Source organism: Channa argus, chromosome 4, assembly GCF_033026475.1.
Source record: "Channa argus isolate prfri chromosome 4, Channa argus male v1.0, whole genome shotgun sequence".
NCBI classification, from domain to species: domain Eukaryota; kingdom Metazoa; phylum Chordata; class Actinopteri; order Anabantiformes; family Channidae; genus Channa; species Channa argus.
In genome coordinates, this window is record NC_090200.1 from 24,043,610 (window position 1) to 24,068,748 (window position 25,139).

Here is a 25,139-nt window from a genome sequence, read left to right on the forward strand (position 1 = left end):
GGTCAGTTTTGAGTTTGAGAACTCAGCAGGGAGAGACAGCATGCAGGAGGGAGGAAAGGAGGCAGACACTGTGGTCTGTGTTTTCTAAGAAAGATTCAGGAGACAAGGACAGAAGAGCAGAGGAGAGATATGACATGGGGTGTGGTCTCAGTGGGTGAGAGAAGGATCAGAATGAGTATGGAAAGAAGGAAATGAACGAAGAATGGAAAAAGAGAGGGAGAGAGTGAGAGCAAAAGAGAGAGAGAGGTGGGGGTATATCCAACAGAGAAAAGTTGCAGGTTCCACTTGGGAAAAGAGAAAGAATAAGCAGAGGGGGAGACACAGAAAAGAAAAAAGGAAAATTCCCAGGTGTCAAGGGGGGAGCAGAGGAATAAGAAAAGAAAAGGGGGTATGGGTTTTGGGGGTTCAGCTTGTTGGCAAGGGTACAGGAATCTGAGGGAATGGCCTGTTTCTAATTATCCAGTCACCCCCTACATACATGGAAGAGGCCCCTCACGGCCCCATGACAACTCTATCTAGATGTTCACTAATAAAGACATAAACTCTTATGTATTTTGTGCAGTATGTATACACATGTATTATATATTCTAGACATTGTATTTTACTTATAAACATATACATAAATAAACATAAATTTAAAGATTGGGCATTTCTATATTATAAATCCTTTGTTGAGTTATGATAGGAAATATTGGATATTAGATTTTTGAATTTCATGAGCTTTAAGCAGTAATTATCAGAATTAAAATCAAAAAAAGTTTTTATAACTAAATATTTCACTTTACATGTAAAACTTTCATAAACACCATTATTGGGATGTAGTCCAGCTGGTGCAGATAAAATATAAATGTTATTACAAATACTTGCTTGTGTTTGATGAGTTTAAACATTTGATCATTGGCAGGTGTAGAGGTAATAGTAAAACTGTAAACAACAAAACACTGATTTAAAGCTGAATTGTGGTAATGACACCAGTGTGTCCAACAGCAGAAGCACAGAGGTTCGCAAAAGTCAAAGATTTCATCTGTACTTTACCAGTTCAGCTAAATCTTGGGCCTAGTATATTAATCAACCTTACATCCCTTAGCACTAAACCTATAGATAATGGATTCAGTTGTGTTACCAGTACCAAATGAGAGATGTATGAAAGACAAATAGCACTGGATTCAAAATCATATGGTGCTGTTCCTTATATCTGTATATGAGTTTTACATGACATTTGCATGTAACCTCCACAACCACCACACCAAAATTTTCTGCAGAACATTTTTAAGATGCTGCAACTAAACTTTACCTGCTCTGACTTTTAGCTGCCTATATGCTTTGCTTGAAGGGATACAAAACACACCTTAGTGACTTGTATCTGTTGTTGTCTTTAAATTAAAAAAATCCAAAAAAAACAGGTATATAACTTACTAGATTTAAAGACAGAAATTTTAACTACATAAATGTCTGATATACAATCCTGAATTAAGGGTATTTAGAAAAATGAATTCCAAGGTTTTCAGTATGTGTCAGTATGCCGCTGTGGTCTGCCAACGCACGACGTCTAGTGGTCCCAGTACCGCATAGAAGACACCAAGCAAAACTGTTTAGCGCAATGATCCCACGATGGTGGAACGAGCTACCAAACGCTGCACACTCAGCTGACTCACTCCCAATATTCAAAAAACTGCTGAAAACTGAACTCTTCTGCATCTTCCTATGCACTTAAATCTCTTAAATTAAAAAAAATAAATAAAAAATCCTTTCTGCTCTCTTGCACTTACATCTTGTGAACTGTGAACACTTTTCTGATAGGACTTTGCTTTGATGTTTTCTCCTCGACTTAGATTTTTGCTTGCCTTGTACCTCACTTGTAAGTCGCTTTGGATAAAAGCGTCTGCTAAATGACTAAATGTAAATGTAAAAATGTAAATGTGTCAACTTATCAACTTTTCTGGAGGGGCATCGTTCATCAAAGTACCTCAACTAGTGAGATGTTTGTCCAACAGATATGCAGTAGGTTGCTCCTGAAGATGTCAACGGCAAGATGCTCAAATAAACTGCTTGGGGAGATAAAGAAGTTTCCTTAGCCTTAACAAGTTGGTCAGATTGAGAAATACCTGGCCATGAATACATAGAACCACTGAATAGTAACAGTGGTTGGCCTGTCGGGTCTTCAGAAAGTGTTTCAGTTTGTGACACTGCAATTAGCCAGTGCACCTCAACCACACTGGGTATGTGGGAACTGCAGTCAAGTTGAGTAGTATATTCACTGCACATTCTCAAGAAAAAAATTGTTTGACGTGTTTAAGTCAGGTTTGAGTAATCTTTGACAAATGATAGGTCAGGCTGTTCATGACAATTTATTTTTGAAAATTATATAATATAATTGCTGTCTTTGTTAGTCAAATACAAAACACACCTAGTGTTCAATTGACAACTAAGAAGAGAAGCAAGGAACACATGTATTTAAGAAGCTGTGAGAAGAATATGTTTGTATTTTTATCTAATGAATTACTAATTGAAAAGCAACAAGCCTTCTACAACTGACATTCACTTGCAGTCAAAATCTGAAATCTAAACAATCTAGCTAGGGAGATCAGACAAGTTTTATTTATTCAAAGATATGTAAATGTATATTTCTGTAATTTGACTGTGTAAATATTTGATCAATAAAAACACACACACAAACACTCTCAGACTGAAAGATGCTGCAATCCCTTTGGCTGAAGAATTCTAATCAGTGTTTAGAGACAAATACATTTCTCTTTCTACGCCTTAAACAATAAGCAAAATCAAACATATTTCACTGGACTATATATTTAGGCTTTTTCTTATTTACATGTTCACACACACACACACACACACACACACACACACACACAAATATTTACTCTGCAGGATCTACACACAGGCACACAAGGACATAGAAAGGAAAAGAGAAAAGAGATGAGAGAGAAAGAAAAGGGGAAAAGGGAAGTTACATTTTTAATCGAGTGTTTCTTTTCCTCCGAGCAAAGTAGGGCTGAATAAAAGGGGGTTAGCTGGTGCCAACAAACACACACACACTTTTTTGTGTCCTTTGGCAAATTCTTCCTTTTCACTCTTGCATTAAGTAAGAAAAAAGGGAAGAGAGTTGAAGTAGGAGAAGGGAGGAGGAGGAAGAGGAGAAGGAGGGAGAAGGGGGAAGAAGGGAAGAGAAGAGCAAGGAGAAGAGAGAAAACGTCCCCACAGAGTCTTTCTCCCTTCCTGGAGTGAGCGCGAGCCCCTGCAGGGCCGCCTGTGTAATTTCCAGGGGCAGTGAATACAGGTATTAATAAAAGCCCCATGGGGAAGAGCACACAATATAACCCTACATTTTCAGGCATTATGAAAGGATGCCCCCAGGGGTCCTCAGGCTCAAATTTCTGAGATGCAGGCATTGTAAAAAGATGCCCCCGGGGGAGGACCCGGCAATAGAAATCTGCTGAATTCAAAGCATTTCCAGAGCCCTGGTGGGAGCCATTACTCCCACTGGAGGAGGAGAGATTTTTTTTCACCCACTCCTCTCTCTTTCCAACCGCTCCCTCTCTTTTTTAACAAACATGTGTTGCTGACATGTTGACAGATTGCTCAGTGAGGTGTTTAGGTGCATGCACAAGGCACGTCTGCTGAGACACGAGCTCCCTCCCTCCACTCCCTCATCTCCCCTCTTTCTCTCTCTTTTTCTGTCTCTCCCTCCCTCCTTCCCTTGCCAGTTCCCAAGTTCCATCCCTCCCTCCCTCCAACTGCAAACCTCTCAACGTGCCCAAAACTGCTCCCATCCATATTTCATAAAGGAGAAACTAGGCTGAAAGAGAGAGAGACAGAGAGAGGATGGAAAGACTATAGGCAAAGAGAGAAAAAGCGAGAGTGGTGGTAGGGAAGAGGGGGGAGACAGAAAGGACGACAGGAAAAAAAAAGAGGAAAAAGGGAAGATAAAGAGAGACAAAGCGGGATCAAGGGAGGGGAACGGGAGGAGGAGAGGACAGATAAAGAGAAATAGAGCGATATAGCGAGTGGGAGAACTCTGCAGTGAAAAATGAACCCTGTGATGAAAAATGACTTCACAACAACCCTTCTCCATCTCACCCCCTCCCTGCTATACCTCCATCCCTCCCTCTCTCTCTCTCTGCATGTTTTACTCCCCCCATCTCCGTCTCTTCTTCTACTGCTCTCCTCTCTCCATCCCCCCTCTCCTCTGGTGCCGGGCTCCTGCTCTCTCCCTGGAAAACCTGAGCGGCAGCCAGCTGTGTCTGTGTGTGCGCTGTGCAGTTGTATGTATGCCAAGGGCTTAGCACAGGAATCTTCAGGCCACCCCCCGGGTACAGAGACACAGAGGAGAGGAAGGGAAGGTGGAGTGGGGGGCTAGGGAAGGGGGCAGAAGGAGGAAAGACACGGCGATGAGGAGGGTAAAAGGGAGGGAATAAAGACAGGAGCTAAAAGTTTGGATGAAAGAGGAAAAAAAGAAATGAACATAAAGGAAAAGACTATGAGCTAACAGCTCAAAAGCTACTAGACTACACATGCATGCACACACACACACACACACACACACACACACAGCAAGTGTCAGGCCAGAGTGCAGGAGACTGTCTGTAATTTTGTTTCAGATTACACCCCTCCTACCTCTTCTACTCTCCCTCTCTTGTAGAAAGTGATCTGTGGTTTTAATAAGTCTTGGCCTCACAGGACTCAGCTGCTATCCTGACGACAGACACAGTGAGGTGTGTCTTTGTGTGTGTGTGTGTGTGTGCGCGCGTGGGTTTGTGTGTCTAAGAGAGAGAGAGACAGCAGGTTGCGACAAATGGTAAGAGCTTAGCAGTGGTGAGATGTCCCACAGGAGGCAAACCAGTCACCCAAGGGTCCCTGCTCTAACAGACATGCTCCCCTCTCTGTAACATGTTTTTCCCCTCTTCCCTTTCTACTTTCTCTCACCTCCTCCCTACAAGTTCAGTTTGACTCCAATTTCTAGCCCTCTTCTTTCTCCTCCTCCTCCTCACCTGTCTTTTTTTGCACTGCTCTTCGGTTCATCCCTCATTTCCTTCTCTGACACCTCCTCCCTCCTTGCTAGACAGGCTCCCTGGTAATCTCTCCTCTCCCCCACTGAGAGAGGAAAGAGGGTAGATGAAAGTGCAGCTGTATGTGCTCAATTAACAGAGACCTCACAAATACCTTCGGAAAGAATATGCACAGTATCTCACACTCTTCCTACACACGCACACACTATTTTCCACCCACAGCATCTCGCCATCTAAGACGCGACTAGCTGGGTTAATGACTTGCTATTTGTCACTGACAGCACAAGTTTCCACCCCCCTACCTTGACTGACAGCTCCCTCGCTTTCTTGGTTCCTACCTTCCCATCACTTCCTCTTCCCCCTCAAGTGGTTTTTACTGACATCTTTAACAATCTCTCGATCTCTCACCCTTTTTGTCTCTTTGGCACTCACACTTAGTGTGGACACTGTTGGCGCGTGTGCAGATGTGTGAGTGCCAGGCAGCTTTTATATATAACTAAACTAAATGGACAGTAGCTGCACAAACACAGGGCTTTCAAAGCAGTTTTAAAACACTGTGTGAGTGTGTTTAAAGCTCTAAACATCACATCGACTCAACCTTGGAATGCTGTGGCCAGTAAGATAGCTTTTGAGATTCCCTAATGGGATGTGTGTGTGTGTGTGTGTGTGTGTGTGTGTGTGTGTGTGTGTGCAGAGCAGGGCCAGAGAATGTTCTGTATTTGATCTGTAGGAGGTTTTTTTCCGCTTCTGCTCTCCTCAGGGAGCCTCTGCTCCACATTCTGACTCCTACTGAGACCCACTGACACTCCCCTGACTCACACTCTCGCTCTGCCTCTCTCACACTTGCAGTGCTGTACAAACATACAGAATATAGGCTCAAATAATTTACTAAAAGTAGTTCATGCACATACTGTAGAGAATATGCACAATATACACTATACTACAGTATATCATACCATACTAAAGCACAAGGTTTAATTTTTTAAATATTGTAGTGCATTACTGTACATCTTTATTTGTAATACCAGGTGTTACAGTTATCGGTGTGCTCACCACCTAACTACAAACAATAATTACAAGGTACACACAGACTAACTACAGTTACTATAAGTCATTTTACACACATACACACAATGATCCACAATTTAAAGGCATAGCTGTTTAAAGACAGAGTATACTGGCTTAAGGCTGTAGTGCAATGGTTCTGTAATGGAATCACAATCTTTATCAAGCACTCACATAACCAGCTGAGCTATCAGGCTCATGCACATTATTGTGGCATTACATTAACCAGATGCGTCAGGTGTGCGGGTATGTGCATGTTTGAGTGGGTGTACACACATTTATGTGTCATTGATCTGTGCCACTGTGACTGTGTGCATGTGTGTTTGTCCAATTTCCACTCAAATTAATGGTGCTTCTTTATAGGCCTTCTGCTAGAGTGGCACTGAATTACTTGGTGCTTCACTGTCACACCTGGGACCCATTCAATATTATAGCCACAGCTAGCTGCTAACGTGGGACTCATTTGCTACAATGGTATAGTTAGCATTACAGATAACAGAGATTTTTTTTGACTCAATTTAGTGCTAACTAACATAATTCTCAAGCCAGCATCTGGAACCCTTAGATGTTTAAACATTCAAATCTTATCCTATAGCTTATCTGGACAGCTGATGGACAGACTTTTTAAAAGAATCTTTAAGAGACTAACCAAAGACTGAGAAATAACAAAATTTATGAGATACAGGACATTTAACATGTTTTTATTTATCATTAAATTAAACAAGAGAATTGGAATCACATGCCACTGAATAGGCACTTATGTGGTTTCTACTGTAACCATTACCTATCAGAAAGCTTAGAAAGTGCATGCCTAAAGTTTCTTCATGTTACTGTTATTATCATTTTTTAGATGTAGTCATGTTAAATAGTTGCACTTAAGCATGACTACAGCTGGAAACCATGGGCTCTCATGCATCTGGATGTATTGAAATACATTTCATTTGAAATTATAAACAAAAAGAAAACCATAAATTATGTTTTTGTTTAATTGTACATTGTGTTCCCTACATCAAATGTCAAGTTGGCATGACTTGCACACTCCACTGCAACAAATCTATGTTTTTTGCTGTATTTTTCCAGCCATCAGTTTACTGTTGACTGTATCATTATAATTTTGATCATCATATGTGTCACTTCTTTGTGAAAACAAAAAATATTCTCTTACTTGCTTGATATTATTTTTAGTTGGTGGTGTTTTCTTTTTCCTGTATAAAACAAATTGAATGATAAGCTAACATCATAGCTATGTCAAAGCTAATTCTGGCAAGATGGCCCCCATCTGTCACCCCAAAAACAAGATGGCTGATGTCTGAGTCGTTTGGTTCTGCTCATGGACAGACAGACACACAAACACACACACAGCATTAAAGTACAAAATGCATGAACGCATTAACTCTTTCATGCAGATCCTGTGTTTATCCCCAGTAGGCTGTGTTTGTGTGTTTGTATGTGCTTGTGTAGGTGTGTGTGTGTGTGTGTGTGTGTGTGTGTGTGTGTGTGTGCGTGTGTGTTTGTGTGTGTGTGTGTATGCAGCCCATGCCCTTCAACTAAACTGGCTCCCAGGAGTCTCCACAACAGAACTTAAAAGGATTCTTTAGTCCATATGTTTTAATTTAGACCTCTTCTTAATAATACCCAGAAAGCAAAGGTCCCACCACTAACTTCATACACACATACTATTCTGTATGCTTATATCACCAAACATCCAACAAATACACATGTGCAGCCATATTCACACACGAACTTATGCATGATGCCACATACACAAACGCCTGCATGCAAGTGCACACACAGCCCACCGAACTGAGGGATTACTCTGCAATCTCAATCACTCTCTCTCTAGGGAAAAACATGTTTTATCATTTCATTTCATTTCTTTTTTCTGTGCTCCCTCTCACCCTCCCTCAGCTTTCTCACTCAGCAACATGTAGCCTTCCCCAGACTCCCGTGCTAAAATCATAGGCCACATCCCGTGTTCAAACAACAGCACTGCGCTTTTGGCAATGTGATTCTCTGAGTGTGTATTGTATGCGTGTTTGAATGTGGCAATGCATGCTCTAATAAATGCCTCTATATGAGTGTGTGTGTGTGTGTTTACATGTGGGTAAAATATGAGGATTCAAAAGCAACATATTTCTTCAGAGAAAATAAATGGGTTTTCTAATAAAAAAACTAATTATAAGTATAGTCGGCTAGATCAATTCTTTATTTGAATTAAAGTAGATACAATACTGTCAGCTCTGAATAAGATGACTGAGGTATACCAAGTGTATTTGAGTTAGAACAAAACCCATTGTAAGCCATGCAGCTGTCTTAGGTGCAATTTAGTAGTATTCCCATTGACAGACTAGAATAAGCCATCAAGATTCTTGATGTATAAGCCAAAAACGTTTGCTATCATTCTCTCCAAGCGCTACATAAAAGCTAACAAACACTATTCCTGTATTACTGCATCCCAAAGCATATTTAAAGACTATGGGTACACCCCAAGTCTCTTATTAGCATTGTTGTTTCCCTCACTCACGTCCTTTCTTTACATCCTTGACATTCCTGCTGAAGTTGCATGAACAGTTTGTATTTGTCCATATATACATAAACAATAATTAGGATGCATTTACCACTGTCCGTGCAGTAGGCTTTCTTTCCAATCCAATTTTTAAACAGTAGGACAAACATGTATAAATTATTTCCAACTCCTCAAACACTGGATGCATGAGCACATATGTACCAGCAGCACAATTTTAAATAGCTGAATATTTGCATTAATCTGCATTTATTTTAGATTTATCGAACCGCAATTTAGTAAAATGTAAATATAAAAAATTAAAATGTATTTATACCCAACACAGGGGGATAATCAGCCTTATTTCTATCATCGACATAATCACAGACAAACAAAATATTACTAGAAAAAGTGTATTTCTGTAAAACAAACACAAACAAACGTAAAACATTTAACTGAGATGTACAACTTTTAACCAGATAGCGAATCAAAAAAATAATCTTACAACTTGTGAGTCTTAAACCGTAGTGCATTAATATAGTAAGAAACTGTGTTGGTGTTGTGATGTGGTTTAAGAACAATCAACATCCATTTACCAACATGTCTCCAATAAATGGCCATTAAAAGACTGAAGGATAATCTCAGGTGTCTTAGCTCATCTCTTCTTAACCATCCCTCCTTGCTCCTCGCTCCTCAGAGCAATGTTTAAGGCTCTGGGACATCCTTCAACATGGAAGAACGGAACTATGTCCGGGATGGACGAGGAGTGAGGAACAATCATGTAAGACACTAAACATGTGCCCTCTATGTGATACTTAAGACCAATTGTTTAGAGGGATTGAATGTCAAGCCAGCGGGTGAATGAGAGGTTGCAGAAACAGCAGTCTTACAATCTACATTACTCTGGTCTCTTGAAACACTTTCTTTGAAACCAGTTTAAACAAAGTCTTCCATCCCTCCTCTAGATATTTCTTCATGTCTTCATAAAAGTAAACACAAACTCACACGCTAAGAGGCAGAGTGGCTTGCAGCAGAAAGAAAGTGTGTACATGTGTGAAGGCCTGTGTGTTGGCTTGTTAAGCGAGCGTTTGGATTAATCTGTAGGAACCAGATGCCCCTGCCGAGTTCCTTTCAGCCCCACCATTAATTACACCACTACTAATAACAGCTTTTGTGTGTGTGTGTGTGTGCGCGCATGCACAAATCTTTTGCTGTAGGACACAAGGGTATAACTAATCCAATAGCTATAGGTATTTGGAAAAAGAGGAGGGTAGGAGTTACCAGGAACCATGAATATTAGTGTATATGCAATTAAACCCTTTAATTTTTTTAGTAGGTAGCAGAGTACCGACCCAGTGAAAACCATGACCAACCAGCAGCACAATTATACAACAGACATAAAAAATAATTTTTACCATGCACTTTATGTGATTTAAAATTGTGCACTGATCTGAAAAACTTATAAATAAATTGCAGAAAATCTAATTCAATTTTGTTCCATAGGTATAAGGCTGAAGTTTAATTTTCTGAAATAATGTAGTAGCCATAAATAAATCACATATCATACATAAATCATATACAATATTTATCTCTTCTTACTACACACTGTTTGGTTATTTGTCTTTTATTTTCATCATGGTCTTGTTTATACAGGGTTAGGGTTATTGCCAAATATCTAGTCAATCCAGCAAAAAGGTAATTATGTTAACACCACTTACAGCTTCTGGTATATTAACCAATGAAAAAGCTAATTGCATTATATTTCTTGTACATGATTTTGGACATTTAGCTGTAGGGTTTGTGGAAAACAAGTTTAAAATATATAGCAGAACAATGATGTGATTCTTAATTAAAATTAAATTAAAACACAATGTGCATTAACAATCTCACCAGCTGGACAGTGATTCGTTCTATGTTCAGTCAGCTCAGCCAGACAGTCAAAATCCTGCTGACAGTTGTCACAGGTGAAGATGGACTCATCATCTAGATCATCGTCGTGCTCTCTGTCATCACGGTCATCGTGCTCATCTTGTTCTCCATCCTCCATGCCTGCCCCCTGACCCTCTTTAGGCTCTGCCTCTTTGTCTGATGCCAGGACTTCTGTGGAGACACACAACTAGGAGTTTAAAAAAGTGCATACATATGCTTGCACAAGTATTCTATAAAAATGAATTAATTTCTTTAAACAGTTCAGTCAAAATTAATGAATAGTGATAAGGTAACCAATTTTATTTGGTACTCATATTCACATTCATATTGCTACTGCAAACCTTCGGTTAAACAATTATCCCACCAACTCAATTGACTGTGGAGCATCATTACAGAAAATGTAAGAGTTTGAGAGAATGGAGGGGTGTGTTTGTGTTTGTGTGTGTGTGTGTGTTTGTGTGCACGCGCGCATGCGTGCGTGCACTTGTGTGTCATAATAGCAGACAGGCAGAGTGAGAGAGGCGAACAGAGGAAGACCGTGTCGTCCCAAAGCTCACTGCTCCATTGTGTCTCCATTTTCACACCTTATTATCACATTATAAATGCTGAGGATCCAGCAAGACTGACATTGAAGACACTGACTTAAGAGTAGAGGCAAGAGGGGGGTTGGCAGAGGTGAGAAGTGATGAAGAACATCTTATGTACATCTGAAATTTCTGCTTTTTTCTAACAACTTTTGTTTACTCTCTATATTTCTACATTGAACATATTTAAATAAGACTTAGCAGCTTTCTAAAGTGTTAGCCTTGACAAATCCAGCTGGACGCTATCATTAGTTTAGCTATCCTCACTAACTAGATTCAATATTGACAGCAATAGGCAGCCATTCACAGACAGGTCTGTTGAGTTCACAAGATAGATACTGTTAACTTTGTCAACTCTATCACTTATTTCCCTATAATGACTTGGTCTCTCAGATGCAGGCTGTGTATAAGTTATCTGCGTGCATACAGTCAAGGGCTGTTGACTAGGAAGTAAGTAAGTAATACTTTAAATTAGATTTTATAAATAAAGCTCCTAACATTTCACTGAAAAAAGCTAAATTAAGTTTTCCCAATCTAGGTGGTGGTGCAGACTTGTTTAGAATACTAAATAGAATACTTAGAATACTAAAGTTCAACTGATTCAAATAGGTTTTCCATGCTTTGAGGCAATAAAAATAAAAGCATAATTGCCATTTATTTTGTCTGTAAATATTCAAAAATGTAAACCCCTTTGTTACCTGTAGATACACTGTAATTACAACAAATGAGGGCTTTAATTTGAAGTGGATTGCTGGGTTCTATTATCCACTTACATGGCTTTTCCTATCATTGCTATGCTGATGAGACACAGCTCTTCCTGTCCTTTCCACTAAATGACTTTGCTCTCTCATCACACATTCCTGCCTGTCTCTCTGATGTTTCTGCTTGGACAACAATCTTCCCAGCCAGACCTTGGATACAACACAACACATTTGGATCAACATAGAATCTTCAGTGATTGTCCCCACTAAGTGTGCCAGAAATATGGGGGTCATCACTGTCGATCAATTTTATGATTTGTCTCTAGGACACCCAGATTTGCCCCTGACAACTTTAGAAAGGTCAGACCCTTTCCCTTTCCTACCTTTCTGAATATGCAATCCAGCACATGGTGCATGCATTGATATTTACTTGATGATAATGCCCTGCTCCCAGCATTGCACAAGCAAACCGCTCCAGATAAACCAGAATTTAGCAGCATGCCTTGTTTTGTAACATTGAAAACTTTACACACGTCTAAGCATAACTCTTTAGCTCAGTGGTCCCACAATGGTGGAAAGACGTACCAAACACTGCACACTCAGCAGCCTCACTCCTAATATTCAAAACATGCTGAAAAAATGAAGCATTTCTTCTGATAACACTTTGCTTTAATATTGCTCTCCTTTACTGTTATTTTTAGCTTGGTTTGGTGCGGAATTGAACTTTTTGATTGTTCATGTCTACAGTGTCTATGTTTTGAACAGAGAACCTTGTCTCAATTCATTCACATCAACACCCAGAGAACTGTCCAATAAAACAAATAGAGGCCAGTATACTACACAGACAGAACAATATTACCTCATGAGTTTAATAAGTTAAAAACAGAGATATGGCAAAAAAGAGGCAAAAAAAAGAATATTCCATGCCAGTATAGAAATGTGGTACAAATCATTTATCAATTACAACCTCTTAAATTATCATTGGGTTTCTAGACACAAGTAATAACTACATTCAGTTAATGATATACTGACTTCGTTTAATAAGTAGTTACAGGTTGAAATGGATTAGGCTCTAATTCACTTCACTTCACTTCTTCATCAGTAAACTGAAACATCTGTAAGTGGAAGGAAATACATCTCTGTTAAGATACCCTGTCCTCTGCAACTCATTTATAAGACCAAAAAGTGAACAGCAAACACATATTTTAGCCTGCCTGCCTGACCAGCATTAGAATACCTCAAAAGGTACAATTAGAAAGCAGTTCACAAATTTCCAAGTCATCATTTCGGGTCTATTCAAACAGAAACATTAGTTAAGTGTCGATAACTTAAATAATGAAAGTGTATGTGCTGACAGAGAGACAGATTAGAATGAGATGCAAAGGTTCCATGCCACCTTGATTTATTAAGGGAGAGGTCTGATGGGAAAGAGGCATAGAAGGATGTTGTGAATTGGGGAATAAGGGGTTGAGGTGATGGGGTGTTTGGGGGGCTGCAGGAGAGGAGGACACTGATGAAAGGAGAGAAGGAGTGATAGAGGAAGGGATTGGGAAGAAAAGAGGGAGGGTGTTGGCCATCTGTCCAGTGGTGAGAGCACCGTCTGGCCAGGGAGAGAAACTGGCCCCTTGGCTGACAAAACACACACATGTATGTGCTCACATACACATGAACATACAGTATTTGCGCATATGCATGCTGTTTATTGTGCACAATTCACAAAAATATACACTGATACACATAATGTGCATAGGCAAAAACACAGATGCACACTACCTGGATATGTGGTAATATCTAGCAGAGTCGCCAGGATTTGATCAGAATGTTTCTCTAATAACTTGAGCTCATTCAATGCAGAGGATAAGATTATGTACCAGAGTTGTTTCAGCACAATAAAAATACAAATTTTTCATGCCTTTTCGTCGGTATATATTTGCTGCTTAAAGGGTAAGCATCACTTACTCAAAGTCAATGGCAAAAATCACATACATGGACAAATGATTATATCCAGTCAAATATATTTTTAGCCTCTCTTTTCCTACTACTCTATATTCTATTGTACAAAAATTCAAATGTGCAACATATTTACAGTAAAGCTTTCTTAATGAAAAGTTAATGGTTTAGCTAAAAGGATTTCTAGATTTTTTTTTCAGTGTGGCATCTCTATTATGCTTTTTTAGAAGCAAGCATACAGATACAAACAATGTGCATGTCATAACACACACACACACACACACACACACACATACTCCCCAGGGTGCTCTGATGCCAGAGGTGAGAGCAGTGCCAACTCTATTGCATGCCAACACAACCTGCTGTCATAGCAACAAAGGGAGGAGCATGATGAGACCTCTCCATCTTGCACCCCTCTGTCCCCATCTCTCCCTGCTTTTTTTAAGTGCTCTGAGTACTTTTTTTGTTTATTCTTCGAACTTCAGCTCTGTGACTAGAGGTAAAGAAAGAGAGATGGGTGTCAGAACAGAGGAGCACTTCAGAATGAAAGAGGCTAACACAGTTTCTATTTGCACATAGATGTGGTACCCTCTAACCATCTACCTCGCTACACCACTATAGACACACATAAACAGAATAATTACGTGTCCTCTATTTGATCTAAGCAGAAGAACATGGGAGACCGTAAAAAGAGGAAGTGTGGCCCCACAAGACACTGTAGCTATTATGATCCTTACTCCTCTCAAACTGTTGCAACAGACCCCCTAAAAACTAGGGTCATAGGGTGTGTGTGTTTGGGTTGCACTCTTTTGTCCTCATCATTTTATGAAGCCATTACACTAAGGATATTGTATGTAACATTTAAAACTGTGCATCCTTTGTGAAGACACTCTCCAGTGTGAATAAGTGTGAAAGAGCTGGTCTTAAAATTTAGAATAGACTAGGCAAAAAAAGCTTGTTCAAAATTACCTCATGATGATAAGGACCAACCCATGTAGCCAACAATTGAGTGTATTTTACATATACCATAGATGACCTGACAATGCAAATGCATGTGGCTTACACATGTAAACAACATTGTCAGATGTATCTACATGAACCTAGCTGGACATAACTTTATAGAGCAAATCAAACCTTCATATTATAAACTCCACATATCTTTTTTCCCTTCTTTTCAATACCCCAACCCCCACCCCAACAATACCAGAAAGAAGCAGCAGGCCTACTTAATGAAAGCAGGCATCTCCCATGGGTACTTAGGGTGCAGAGGTGTGTGTGTGTGTGTGTGTGTGTAATGGGGTATTGATTGAACAGTATGACAGTGGTCCCTAGCAAATAGCATATGTGCACTATCTTCTGTCTTTGATATAAAACACACAGACACACTTTAGCATGATGTATCTACAGTTACTCATAGACACACAAACACACATACACACACTCGCTCTACAGAGAACCATTATCTCTGAGTCACAGACTGTCCCAATGCCAGGAATAACTGCACATTCTCTCTCTCTCACACACACAAACATGCACAAATCCAAACCCTCCAATCCCAAGCCCAAACACTATTCTTACGTCATCCACGGACAAAAACAATAAGTCAAAATTACTTCCTGCAAAAATAAACTAAAGAAAATATAAAAAACTTATTTTAAAGCTACATTAACAATAAGATTTATATTTTTCAGCTAAAAGCATGTGTCACAGAAAAGCTGTTTTTGACCAGTCCTTGAGTCACAGAGCCATACTGAGTTTTATTCTAGCCAAGTAATTAGGGGCTGAAATACACCCGGGATGCAGAGTGAACGCAATTAAAGGAAATTAACTAGCTGGTAAGACAGAAAACCAGCAGTAGTCTGGGTCCTAAAGACTACTTTTGAAAACCATTGTTCAGATCTGTAGAAAAGAAATATGTATATGTGCAGAAAAATTGAAAGTACTTTAATGAAAATTGGAAAATTAAATACTTAATCTATAAAACATTTCATCCGTGGGTTAAAAGATATTGTAAAAAAACAACAGCACATCTGCTTTTATATATACTAATTGTTGCTATATTGATGTTGATGGTTTGAACTGAACATAGGGACAACGAATTGTCCCCCATGACATTCCACACATAGCATATTAAACATTACAGCCTATTTTTAACTTTTCTACATTTTCATAATTCATATGATGGGTGTATGACAGTACCCAACATCTCATGTGGATGCAGAGAAAATCACTTTTTTAACACTGTGGTTCTCTAGAGTAAACATAATAAGCAATATTCTTGGCTGTATCCAAGATCCTCAGTAACCCGAGGACAATGGGGTGTTTATTAACAGATAAAAATATAAATATATAAATAGATACCTCAGGAATAATGAGGTCACTTTGCATATCTGCAGGAAAGATACATGCAGGTGCTGTGTGTGTGGTGTATTTCTGAACAAGTGTGTATGTGTGTATTTGTGCGCACCCTAGGTAATTAGATAAAGAGAAGCGAATTAGCAGGGTACACAGTGCAGAATGATGTTACATAGCCTAACCACGCCTAGCTGAGACCCACTAATCACCACTCGTTAGGCTCACAGAAGAGGATGTGTTGATGTTTGTGTGTTTATGCAATTGCTGTGTTTGTTAGAGTGAGTGAGTGAGTGTGTGTGTGTGTTCTCTCATTACCCACGTTAAAATGAGTTCATTGAGGTAATTAGTGAGCCAAATGATACTAAGCCCTAAATCTACAGGATGGAAGAGGGAAACAGACACACAGAGACACAGACAAAGATTTTGTCCCCTTCTCCTTTCAAAAAAAAGTGGAAAAGAGACCCCCAACAATCAAAAACACTTGGATGGATGGATACAATCTATCCCTCAGACTGACTCGTTATATGGCATTGCAGCAGGCAAGACAAGCTACTAGAGAAACAAACTGGAAGACCAAAAATCAAACACACATAGTTAACATGACCACCATGCACATCTATATATACTGTAAGAGGAAAACTATGCAACTAATGAACTCTGGAAATGTTTTTGAACTGCCCCAAGGTGAGTGCACTGCAGAGCTACAGTGAGAGTTAAAATGAAATAAAACATACTGTAATACTGCGAAGGTAAGGTAGTTATTCAAGTGTTGGACTTGGCAGCCAGGAGCTGGTGGTACTGTGGCCTGTCTAGGACACACTCAGTGGGTAAGAGAGATGTACAGTTGCTGGCCAAGTATGCGAAAAACACACACAGATCTCTGTCTGTGTGAGCCTAAATCAGGCATTAAGTGTTTAGGAAAAGTGTGTGTGGAGCTTCCAGCACCATGTTTAGAAACCAAACAGTCAACACAAGGCTTTCATTCTGCTCCACACTGCACTCCATACTGGACCAGAATTCTAAGGAACCTGGCTGGGCACCACTACATTCAACAGAGCTAGGAACCAGTTATGGGGTTAAAAAAAAAACTATTTGAATCACATGGCTTGCCTAAAGTGGCAAATTTGTCAAGATTAGTCACATATTAATAGCAAGGATGCAAATTACACACTCAGAAGACAAATGTCCTCTCAGAACTACACTATGTGGCTGTAGCTAATTTGATAAGGCAATTGTCCACAGACCACAGGGTAAGTGGTTTGACTCCTGGTCCCTCCTGGCTACATCTCGAAGTGTCCTTGGGCAAGACACGTTGGTTCTCCAGTGGCTTTTGGTGAGTCAGGCGAGCAACTTGCAAGCAGCTGCCGTCATTGGTGTGTTTGTATGTGTGTGTGTGTGTGTGTGTGTGTGTGTGTGTGTGTGGGTGGGTGGGTGTCTGTGGGTGTGTGTTTGAAAAGATGAATTTGAAAGATTCATTCAACATTATAAAGCGCTTCGGATAAAAGTGGTGTATAAGCAGACCATTTAGCGTCTAGTATGCATCAATTTATTCGCTGTGCTTTAGGTTCATTTTGGGAAACTGTAGTTTTTGCTTTGAACTCACTGTGTTACACAAGGTTTTTCTGATATTTACTGTAGCCTCATTGGTATGCCATATAATCTGGCACTCAGTGTAACATACAGTAAATACTAAATTACGCAATGTTACTAATAATACCTTCATCTAGACACACTACTACAATGAGAAGACACTGTTGGTTAGACGGTAACTCTAAGCACATCAGCCTACCGATTTGAGCTTAAAATGGTAAAATTGGTGGCACTGAATGCACTCTCATAAGTACACTGACACACACATGCTGAACAGGTGCAGCTGGACACAACAGCACAAGTTTGCTCTCTGTCTCTCAGGAGAGTGACTCCCCCACACTTCTCTAACCCTCTGCTTCCTTCTTTTATTGTATAGACTTATTTCATAATTTACACACACACACAATAGCCTGTGCATGTATGTTTTAACAACCAAAGGCCTTTTTCCCCTGGGTGATATGCTGAGCCCCAGAGTACCAGTTCCACCAAAACACATACATAGATGCATACACACACATTAAAAGGTATTGCACACATCTACACACAGACCCCTGGGACTTGCTGTGGCAAGGGAGAGCAGCACCCAACACTAATGTCTGGAAACAGGATGATGAAAGACCTATTCACGTCATGGAAGGAAGCAAAAAAGACACCCACAGTGTATATACACAACAACACATTAAAAACAGCCAGACATGCAGTTCACAAACTCACACAGACTGGCAGAAAACCATACTCACAAAGTTGACAGCTGCTTACTTATTTGATTTTTTGGTGCACGCATTCCAACAAAAATGACTCTCTCACACACACACACACACGAACAAAGGGATTAAATGCTGCAATACAGACAAAAACACAAAACACAGATGCACTGTGCACTGTCACAAGCAAGCAATAATAGTTCACACACACACACACACACACAAACACACACACACACACAGGAACTGTTTTCCTGTGGTAGCCTTGGGGAAATTAAAACTACATTATGGACCTCTAGAGGGTAGCGGTGAGAGAGGGATAGAGGAAGAGGAAAAGAGAGAGAGGAAGCTAGAGAAGGAGGGAGAGAGAAGGGCCTGTGTCCTGTTTTCCTCAGCTCTGGCCATCATAAAAATATAACTACAAGACAGGAGATTGCCTCTAATCTCCCTTCATTTTTTTTGCTCCTCATTTGAAACATTTTCTTAAATGAATAGATGGATTGATGGACAAATGCATACAGCTGAGATTATGTGGATGTGCCTTTCATTATAAATATTTTGGACTTTATGTTTTGTCAATTTGTTTAATTAGGTAAAAGAGGCATAAATTCACACTTGTGTTTATATGTGTAATGTGCTTCAAATCTGCAAAATGTTTCAAGTTCAAGTTTGTCTACTTGTGTGAACAAGAAATCATTGCATTTTGCAATCACCCGACAAATAAAGCAAATGTAAAAGGTTTCTTGACAAAGACCTAGGGTCAAAGGTCAGACTACTTGCATATGAAATTACTTAAAGAAGCTAGGTGCTTGGAATATCTATCCATCTATCCTACTACACTACAACCTACTGATAAAGATATGTTGCCGTGTTAAAAAGAAGATTTAGGGTCATTTTACCAGTATATTAATAAAATGGCAAATATTCTCACAAGACACTAAATCACAAATCACACTGCACCACATTTAAAAACAATACAGCTGAAAATTAAATTATTATAATTAAAGTGCTAAGAAAATGACAAAACGTGTTATTCTTATTTTCTGGTTAGAGTTTCATGGATATTTCATTTTTAAAATGTCCTTCACATAAAGTGAATTGATCCAGCTAACGCAGAGAAGCCTGCTCCTAACAATTTCTGTCATCTGAAAGTTGAAGGCAACTAACTGGCTGGCCAGTGTTGTCTGTGACCCCACACGGCACCCAGACACACAGTATTTAAGTTGTGAATGACAATAATGCAGTAGGTCTCAGTTTCTCAGTTTCAGCTAAGGAACTTGACAAACCTTTTCCATGATGACTCACTGGCCCATTCTGTGTGTGATTCCATCTACGACTGTGTGTATGCTGTCCAAGAGAAACAGTAAGAGTGTATAAGTGTGTGTGTGTGTGGGTAATGTATAGTAAACTGTAAGACCAAAATTGACCAAAGCAAGACTCCTGAGAAAGAAAGGAAGATTTTCTTACAGACCCACTTACACATGTGTCTAAAAGTCTTCTCTTGACTTGTTGGTCACATGTCTCACTCCTTACTAGTTTATAACACGATGTCGTCGTGTAGTCTGAGCAGACTAATCTCACTATACGTAACAGGGCCATTTTGAGTCTAACCTTCGAAACTGTCATTCTTGGCAAATTTTCTTCTCCCAGACACTGGGGGAGCAAGAGAACAAGAAACTGTTGTTTTTCTGTCCCACTAAGGGGTGGTGGGGGGTATATGCAGAGAGTGTTCGAGCACCTTTGGCCTCTCAGGGTTCATACTTTGTGCTAGAAAAGGCACTGAGATGGAGGAAGAGGAAGAGGAGGAAAGGAAATGAGGAGATGTAGGAATAAGGAAGAATAGGTTGGCTCAATGTAATTCCCTTCACGTCACCCTCCCACTGCCTTCCCTCCCGTGGGTCTTTCCAAACTCAACACACATTTTCCAGAGAAAGCAAACGAGAGAGAGAGAGAAGAGAGAACAGATAGAGGAGGGCGAAACTTGAATTGAACTGTGAAAAACAGAACAGGGAAATAATTCTCCAGTCTCTCTCTCCTTCTTATTCTCACCTTGTACATGCCATCTCCCAGGGAGTAAAGGAAATAAGGTCTTTGTCCCTTTATAATGCTTAAATAAGGGATCACACACATTGCAATAGGAAATAAGAACAGAAGAGGGATGGAGAGAGTGACTATGATTAAGAGAGTTATTATGGTGTGTGTGTGTGTGTGTGTGTGTGTGTGTGTGTGTGTGTGTGTGTGTGTGTGTGTGTGTGTGTGTGTGTGTGTGTGTGTTTCAGTGTGTGTGTGTGTGTATGTGTCATGGGACTCTAGCTTCCTGCAGGAACTGACACAAACAGCAGTTCTGGTGAGCCACCCAGGACCTCAGTCAGCACCCCGTATTACCACGCACATACAGACAGAGAGACACACACACACACACACAAATGTAGACCCATATTGTGGCCTCTGGAGTAGAGTTAGCACAGGTTTAAAAGGAAAGGGGGGAAGGAGGTTACAAGGACGGGAGAGTTCATAGGCGCCATAGATACCCCAAGGGTCTTACTTTCCCCTCTTTCTATCCCTACGGAGCTGAATGAGAGACGAGGCAGGAAAGGTAGAGAGAGTGAGATAACTACATATTTACCCCATTCAGCAGTATCTTATTTCCCTGGTGGGGCCGAGTCAGAGGAAGTGTTTAACTGTTCTCTGATAGGCTGCAAACCAGAGCAGAAAACTAGCTACATCTGACAAACACCTACAGAAGTCAAACTGTTTTTGCCATGGTTTGAAAAATGTGTAATATGATCTTTACGAGAACTATAACAAGGAGCCAGAATGTTTGACTCATTTTAACAGTTATTATACCAATGCAAATGAAAATTCTAAAATGAACCATTAGTTGGCTGACACAGTTAATCAACAACAAATGGATAATTCATTGTTTATTTGTTAAGGCATGTCTTAAACTAAAATATAAAAACCACACACTTTTAGATTTGGAAGTACTGTTTGTGGAAAAAAAACTTTTAAGTTGACTTTTAAGTTGACTAAAAACATGCTTGTTTTTATTATATATATCTTATTAAACATCCTTATGATCCACAATGACCCTCTTTCTAGCTGAATTCAATTTTTTTCCAAAAATTTAACAAAAGGGCTTTGTTCCCTAAACACAACCCAAAACGAGAATGTGGATATGATGTCTGGTCTCTGGAGTCATAGTCCTGTACTGTGAATGTGTCCACCCCAAAGCTGCTTAATAATTTCACTCATTCAAAACTATGTTGTCTTTGAACATAATCCAGACAGTAATTAAATATTAACATTAGGTCGTACATTTTTAGTATGGTATCTGTAACAAGGTAATTAGTAAAAAATTATAACATACATTAATAAACTATGATAACATTTTAAAAACTCGACCAGTAATAATATAATCACAGTAAAATTAATCAACCAAATGTTGTTTATGCTTTATTATTATTTATTTTGAAAATATATGCCCTAATAAACAGATTAACAAATCATGCTTTGTTCTCTGTGATTCATTTGTTCCTTGTTGCTTTATTTAGTGATTCATCTGTAGTTGTAAAGATTTTACTGTATTTTGGCCACAAAATTACAAAACAAAGTAACTAAAAGACATCTAGTGAATCCTAATAAACTGATATGTTTCTATGAACATGCACAATTTAAATTACCTCGTCATCTAGAACGCCTGGTTCAATTGTTCTTTCTCCAGCAAAAAGGGCAAGTGAGGACAATTTTAAATTTCCATCTCAGGGTGGAAACAAGACAGAGAAGATATAAAAGGGGAGGGAGATACAGAGAGGGGGAGAAATGGAGCAGTTGGTCTGGAGAAACCGCAAAGAAAAACAAAATCCAAGAAAAGAACAAAATGAAAAGAAAAGCCCTACCATTTCTCTGACTTCCTCCCAGGATATCACTAGACCACAGAGTAGTGAAAAAGCACACAGATCTCTCTCTTGTCCCCCTTCCATGCATCTCTTTTTCTTTCTCTCCATATCCCCTTTGTCATCTCTCTTTCCATTCAGTCTGACTACTGAGACAGGCAAAAGCTGTCTCCCTTTCCTTCTTTCTCTTAATCTTCTCTTTTCTTTAATATGAATTTGTTTACATTTACTATCCTAATTCTGTTTTAGAGTAAGTTTACCTCATTTTGCCATCTTTCCTTCTAGATGAAATCCCTATGAGAAGATCATTATAAACCATTTGGAATTGATATTACTGTGTTTGCGTGAGAGAGACATGTAGATTTCATGTGCATCAGATAGCTTGCTGGAACACCATTTACATTAACAGTGTGTGTCCCTCTGTCTGTACACTAACCTGTCTGGACAGTTGATTCATCCCAGGTTCCTCCACACTCCAAAGACTCCCCTTCTTCGACCGCTGAAAAGAAAGAACAAGGGAGAGAAAGACAAATGTAAATTAATGTTTATTACACCAAGCTAAATGTGTCTCAGGTCTATCGGACTGAATAGGACCACAACCAATACCAACAGTCAATCAGCAACTATATTCTTAAATTCCTTTAAATTAGCGTCAAAGTCTTAATGTTTTGCTGCATTTCTTGGTCTCTTTGTGTAACATAGTACAATGAATATGATTGGGTTTTCAACTGCTAGTCCAACAAAATAAGCACAGGAAAAAGACACTGTGGCAAAGAGACACTGCCCAGCATTCCTAAAAACGTAGAAATTGTTTATCGGTTGCTACTGTCTGAATTTTAGCACATTGCTGGATACACGGTAGAGAAAGAGTTTAGAAAGATGGGGGGGAAACAGTAAGTACCCAGCCAAAAACTGTCTGACACCACAGATCTTTATGGATGGCTTTTAAAGTATTCAATTCAATCCTGTCAGTGATATTATATGACCAAATACAAAAAATGTATTAGATATACATTAATTAGCATTACTAACAAAATTAAGGAATCAGAAGTCTTGAAACTGTAAAAAAAAAAAGCCTTTTCATAATAAACCTTTTAGTTCCCATTATACATTCTCAGTTTTGAGTCTGAAAGCCCTTTCAACAAACCAGGACCACTACATGCATTTTTGGAAGATACCATCTATCTTTTCTTCCTCTATAAATGTATGTTCTTTAACACCTAAAATAGACCAAACCAACAAGCATACAGGTATGGCAATGTCCTGAGAACTTTCTGACAGACACACACAGAGCTGGAATGTGACAATAACTTCCTGGGTACAGCAGGAAGGAGGGAAGTACAGCTGGCACACAAACAGGAAATGGCTGGAGCTACCACACAATGGGGTTTCCTGTTCGCCTCCTCCCCACTACATGATTCCTCACTTCTTACTTACTCACCACCTGATCCATCTCATCCTGCTACCACCAGTGACCCCCACCCTCAAACTCTATGTACCTCTCCTTGTATTCCTCACTTCAAATTGACCTACCCCATCCTCACTTTAAACCTGCACCAAAATTGAAATGAAATTATAAATGAGAGAAGAGTTTTCTTTTTAAAAGGAAAACAAATCTGTGAGGTGTGCATTGTCTCAATGGCAATGTAGTGGAGTGAAATTAAAATCAGGAGGGTTTTTCCATCCATGCACAGACATGGCTCATTGTGGCGCTATTACATATACAATTTGATTTTAGGAAAATATCTGCTATCACAGAACTATTACTGACAGGCAATGCTTATAATCTACTTTAGCATAACTGAAATACCATATAGTTACAAGGCTAGTTTATTAAAATCACTGTTTTGTTAACATCCTAACAGTACTGTAGCACTTTACCTGTATTATTACACTCCAGAGAAGTCTTACAACATGAGCATATAGTGCATTCTTACATTATTATGTTATAAAACAGAAAGTAAGTGCTGTAGCTAAAGTAGAACTAAACTTGACCAACAGCTGTAATAATTATAAAAACCGCAACAATTTCTTCCACAAAAATACTGGGAAAATCCTGATATACTGCAAAGTCAACAGCTTTGTTTATTCTTCACCACTAAAACATACACAAGCTAAGTGTTGCTCCTCCCATAAGTTGTAGGCAACTGTAGAAAGATATGAAAATAAAATCCCTCACACACACACACACACACACAGGGTTCTTCAAGGCTACACTATGTAAGAAAAATTAGATGCTGAGGCACAACCCGTAACATTTTTCAATAATTTATAATCTTTGTTCATGCACATGTCATAAAACAAAACCAGAGTGAGTTTATTTTAGAGTTGCCATATTCTCAGGGGTGTCATATTTTTTTCGTGACACTAAGAGCAAGGAAATCTATCAAAATAATACAGAATAGTACAGAGAGATGCAGCGTAAGGTGAAGGTAGAGGTGGGAAAGGCCAAACAAAGACCAAATGAGGACTTGTATGCTAGGGTGGACACTAAAGAGGGAGAGGTGGATTTGTATAGGTTGGCGAGACAAAGAGATAGAGATGGGAAGGATGTGCAGCAGGTTAGGGTGATTAAAGATAAGGATGGAAATGTATTGACAGGTGCCAGGAGTGGGATGGGAAGATGGAATGAGTACTTTGAAGAGTTGATGAATGAAGAAAATGAAAGGGAACGGAGAGTAGAAAAGGTGACTGGTGTGGAGCAAGAAGTAGCAAAGATTAGTAAGAGTGAAGTGAGGAGGACATTGAAGAGGATGAAGAGTGGAAAGACAGTTGGTCCCGGTAACATACCTGTGGAGGTATGGAAGTGTCTAGTAGAGGTGGCAGTAGAGTTTCTGA

The 25,139-nt window shown here is 39.4% G+C and overlaps 1 protein-coding gene across 14 annotated transcripts in view; it reads right to left on the reverse strand.

Moving 5' to 3' along the window:
• Window positions 1-25,139, reverse strand: part of znf423 (zinc finger protein 423) — a 138,154-nt gene that overhangs the window by 88,734 nt on the left and 24,281 nt on the right. For 12 of the 14 annotated variants that reach the window (XM_067501304.1, XM_067501303.1, XM_067501302.1 and 9 more), the window contains exons 2-3: window positions 22,738-22,800; window positions 10,483-10,692 (exon numbers count right to left, since the gene is read on the reverse strand). In XM_067501304.1, the coding sequence (XP_067357405.1) occupies window positions 10,483-10,692; window positions 22,738-22,800 (273 nt within the window). Of the gene's footprint in view, window positions 1-10,482; window positions 10,693-12,838; window positions 12,860-19,691; window positions 19,753-22,737; window positions 22,801-25,139 lie in introns of those variants that run through there. The other 2 variants (XM_067501305.1, XM_067501307.1) reach the window with 2 other exon arrangements.